This window comes from Priapulus caudatus, unplaced genomic scaffold, assembly GCF_000485595.1.
Source record: "Priapulus caudatus unplaced genomic scaffold, Priapulus_caudatus-5.0.1 Scaffold1274, whole genome shotgun sequence".
Classification (NCBI taxonomy): domain Eukaryota; kingdom Metazoa; phylum Priapulida; class Priapulimorpha; order Priapulimorphida; family Priapulidae; genus Priapulus; species Priapulus caudatus.
Genome location: NW_014578335.1, coordinates 43646 through 48107, shown reverse-complemented (window position 1 = coordinate 48107; position 4462 = coordinate 43646). Strand labels below are relative to the sequence as shown.

At 44.8% G+C, this 4462-nt stretch overlaps 1 protein-coding gene across 1 annotated transcript in view; it reads right to left on the bottom strand.

Annotated features, from left to right (window-relative positions):
* The window catches only part of LOC106816068, an 8975-nt gene extending 7587 nt beyond the window's left edge, over window positions 1–1388 (bottom strand). The window contains exons 1-4 of the mRNA XM_014820624.1: window positions 1384–1388; window positions 665–935; window positions 385–561; window positions 75–219 (exon numbers count right to left, since the gene is read on the bottom strand). Coding sequence (XP_014676110.1) covers window positions 75–219; window positions 385–561; window positions 665–935; window positions 1384–1388 — 598 coding nt within the window. The remainder of the gene's footprint in view (window positions 1–74; window positions 220–384; window positions 562–664; window positions 936–1383) is intronic.
* Between the last annotated feature and the right edge of the window lie 3074 nt (window positions 1389–4462).

The following is a 4462-nucleotide window of genomic DNA, read 5'->3' as shown; positions in this document are numbered from 1 at the left end:
TGGGAGCATCTAGGTTTGCGCATTAGCAGACTGCGGCGCGCCGACCTTGAGCACCAAGTTGTGTGGTGGCAGACCTGAGGGCGCCAGGCTGTTGAGAAACTCGGTCGGATAGTGTACGACCTGGTCAGGATCAGGAACTGTGTCCATCGACTTGTATCTCGTTGAGTCGCCAGGCAGTTGCTCCAGCAGCTTGGCGTTGATGTTATCCAGGGCCAAATTCTTGGGAGCAAGGATGGCTCGCCCGCTCAACCAGTCTTGGTCTTGGTAGCAGAGGTGGAGGTTTGGGAAGACTTTGGTCATGAGCTGGGTGATGTCCGCCGCTGCTTTGCCGAATGGCAGCTTGACTTGGCCATCAACTGTGGTGGCAAGTCTGCCATTGCTGACCTTCAGCAGTCGCTGAGAGAAGCGACCAGCTTTTTTATCGCCGCTGAGCTGCACCCTCATGTTGGTTTTCAGGCTGTGGCGGTTCACTTCGCTCCAGAGGTACGACGACTTGATGCAAGCATTGACAGCATCTGCATTTGCCTTTGGCGATGACTGGCAAGGTTTGGCGAAAGTCGCCTGAGAGCAGGACAGTAACACCTCCCATGATGTTTGTGTTGTGCCGAAGGTCTTGTAGGGTGTTGTCGAGTGCTTGAAAGGCGCCTTTGTGGCTCATGGTTGCCTCGTCCCAGATGATGAGCTTGCACTCTTGGAACAGCTTGGCCTTTGTGGAGCTACGGCTGATGTTGCAGGTTGGATTTTCCCGCTTTGCCAGGTTGAATGGCAGCTTGAAGGCCGAGTGAGCAGTGCGCCCTCCGTCGAGCAGGGTGGCAGCAATGCCGCTTGAAGCAACTACCAGGGCAATCTTCCTCGTCTGCTTGACCTTGGCCCGAAGAAGGTTGGTAACGAAGGTCTTGCCTGTTCCGCCAGGAGCGTCGAGGAAGAAGAGGCCGCTACGTTTTTTTTGTCACATTTTTTTGGTCAACTTTTTTTGTCACATTTTTTTGGCCTAAAATGATCGTCGCGTCATGCTGATTCAGAATATATATGGTGTTGGGGGTCACCTCTTACGGGTCTCGAGAAGATAGACAGGCAGACAGACAGACAGACAGATCCGGCCATTTATATAGGAAATATATAGATATAAATATAAAGAGACTCTAGCTAAAGGCAGAGCTACCTAAAAACCAAGGCCTAAAAAACAGGGTTCCCTGTTGGCTAGGTGACGGGATAGACAGACACGGATCGCGCACTGTACTATCTGTATCTTTGCATAGCCCATAGCTGTCTGTGTCTAGCTACCTATATATACATCTATATATATATATATATCTATCTCACTGTAACTTTATCCCATGCACTGTTCATCTCTCTGCTACCTTTCTCTCTTTCTCCCCCTACCCCATTTCCGTTTCCTTCCTATTTAACTTTGTGTTCCTGTCCTGTCTTCATTACCCTATCACCATTTTTCACACTTTCTTTTTCACCACTTGTCTCTTTTTGCCCGCCAACTTCCTCCCCGTATTTCACCCTTATTCCCCACCTCTCTCCCATTCTTTCTATCCTCGTCTGCCGTCATTCGTCCAATATCAAAATTTGCGTTGATGTGAAATTGGTCTCGCAGGTTATATTCACGTATCCCTTCACTGTTTCAGTGAGATCTTGTAATAGAAATCTCTTACACAAAATTACTCGCTGATCGCTTGCATCCTCATATGTATGAATTCAACAAAACACGCTTTTTGTTTAAATTCCAAAATATTATCCCAGATATAATATGCTAATAAATTTGTTTATGAGACATATATGAATTGATCCAACCATTTATCTATCCTTCTCTCCATTCTTCAATCCATTCACCCACCAACCCAGCAATCTGCCCTACCATTCATTCATCTATCCATCCATCTATCCATCCATTCATCCATCCATCCATCCATCCATCCATCCATCCATCCGTCCGTCCGTCCGTCCGTCCGTCCGTCCGTCCGTCCGTCCGTCCGTCCGTCCGTCCGTCCGTCCGTCCGTCCGTCCGTCCGTCCGTCCGTCCGTCCGTCCATCCGTCCATCCATCCATCCATCCATCCATCCATCCATCCATCCTATCCATCCATCCATCCATCCATCCATCCTATCCATCAGTTTTACAAGTCAATATTTATCGTATAAACTACATAGTTATACATAGTAAGTATTAAATAGCGACTAATAGACTTTCAATAGTTTGTGAGGGGGGGGGGGGGGGGGGGGGGTGGGGGGGGGGGGGGGGGGGGGGGGGGGGGGGGGGGGGGGGGGGGGGGGGGGGGGGGGGGGGGGGGGGGGGGGGGGGGGGGGGGGGGGGGGGGGGGGGGGGGGGGGGGGGGGGGGCGTGCCACGAATAATGTTAACTGTTTAAAAAAAATCACCATCCATACGGGCATAGTAAAGGAGCCTTATACCTCCGACGGTCTCAACAGCCGCGAGACGTGATATAACTATGATAGGATATGCTGCATAAAACTATCTATAACATTGCTCACATGCAACATACCACTTCTTACGAATATGAACACAGTTACATAATTGCCAAGAAACGACAGCTGTCTAGTTACCTCATTTATGATCTACGCGTGATGCGTGCGTAGATTTTATACAAGTCGACACAGAATATTAAATTAAAACGCGAATTTTCGGCCATCGACGTGCAAAGACAGAGAGTTATATTGCTAATCGAGATGGTTTTTTAGGGAAACAATTTTTATAATGCTACATAGAGCCATAGTAGGTTTTTGGCTAGAATGGCGCTAATTCTTCTAATTACATGAAATATGAGTGCTTACTCACCGGCTGTTCCTCCTGTAAGGAGTTACCTCCAAAGGCCTATCATTAGAATCAGGAGAGTGGCGAACATCAATGATTCCCCTTTTACGATTGAACGTTTGCCATGGGAGTGGCACATGCAGTAACGCTGGAGACTCGTTCCTAAGGCCACTACTGCGCATCAAAATAATAAATTCACAGCATGCACGCGCCAGATTCACAGCACACTTCACAAAGCCACCTAGCACGCATTCGTGCATATTATAGACAACCAGGCCCACGTGTAACGGACATAAATTGCAGAGTATGCGATGCGGTCTATTGGTGTATACCGTGACCTATATTGAAGATGTGACTTCGAGATGAAAGATATATTGTCTCTAGCCAATAAAGTAAACGCCTCACAGGATGGTATAGGCATAGGAAAGGGAATAAAATGACACTGTCGCACATGATGAACAGTTTATTTTCTTGAATTGAAGCTGATAATTAACCGTGATGCTTTTCAAGTTGACGAGTCACGTGATTTGGTGTTATTTGCATAATGAATTCCTGTCGTGATTTCTTTGTTCAGACGATAGGTAAACGTCTGTTGCACGATCATTATCTATTTTTTATGCTAAATTTCCAATTATTTTTCTTCTACCTTTCCTTTCTTCCATTTCCTTTTAGCTGGCTATCGAATTGCCAAGTACTGCATAAACGGCACCACATTAAGGACATGTTCGTTTCCGCCATGCATATTTCTCCATTCTGATTCTAAATAATAGTTCTCAGCTCTGCATATTATATCAGTCTTCTGACATGTTTCCATTTCAATTTTTTTATAAATTTTCGCGGCTGAAAGCATTAATGTGAATTTCAGCAGAGCACTCTTTCTAGATATAATAAAGAATTCAGCCTTCAGAGAAGGCAATGCGTATAATAAGGTTCACTTTCTCCAACTGGGTTTATCAAAATTATGTGAAAATGATTCCTGCACTCATGAATTGCAAACGACTGGAAATTCAGTTAGAATTAGTATACAATTTTATTTTTTATTTTTTCGATTATTTAACCTTCGCTAGTACGCTATACTTCCATGCTGAGACGTCAGTATTCCACATGCCTTTAAATGCGCCACGATTGGATCACTGTTTTTAACGTACCACTAGTGTTCGCGTCAAAGAGCTGTGAATATAATATATTATTATATAATAATACACAGACTCGTGGAATACAGAATTGTGACAAAACTTACTATCGTAGTAAGGGTTATTACCTGAGAAAAAGCAAACTTTTATTTAAATTTAATTTAGAGGTTTTGGGATAGTGGTTTCGCAGATCTCTAGTAATAATATAATTGCTTACAGTTTAATTATAGCTACAGGGGTGCCTGGATACCACCACGTTATGACATTTTTAATCATATCCACATGTTTCTTAAAGGTAGAAAAATAGATTGATGGCATGCATGAACGAATGAACAAAATAAATAAATAAATGAATGGATGGATAGATGTATGGAGGAATGGATGATTGGATGGAATGGATTGGATGGATGATGGATGGAATTGGATGGAAGTGGATGGATGGATGGATGGATAAGGATGGATGATGGATGGATGGAGTGGCATGGATGGATGGATGGATGGATGGATGGATGGATGGTGGATGGATGGATGGATGGAGGATGATGGATG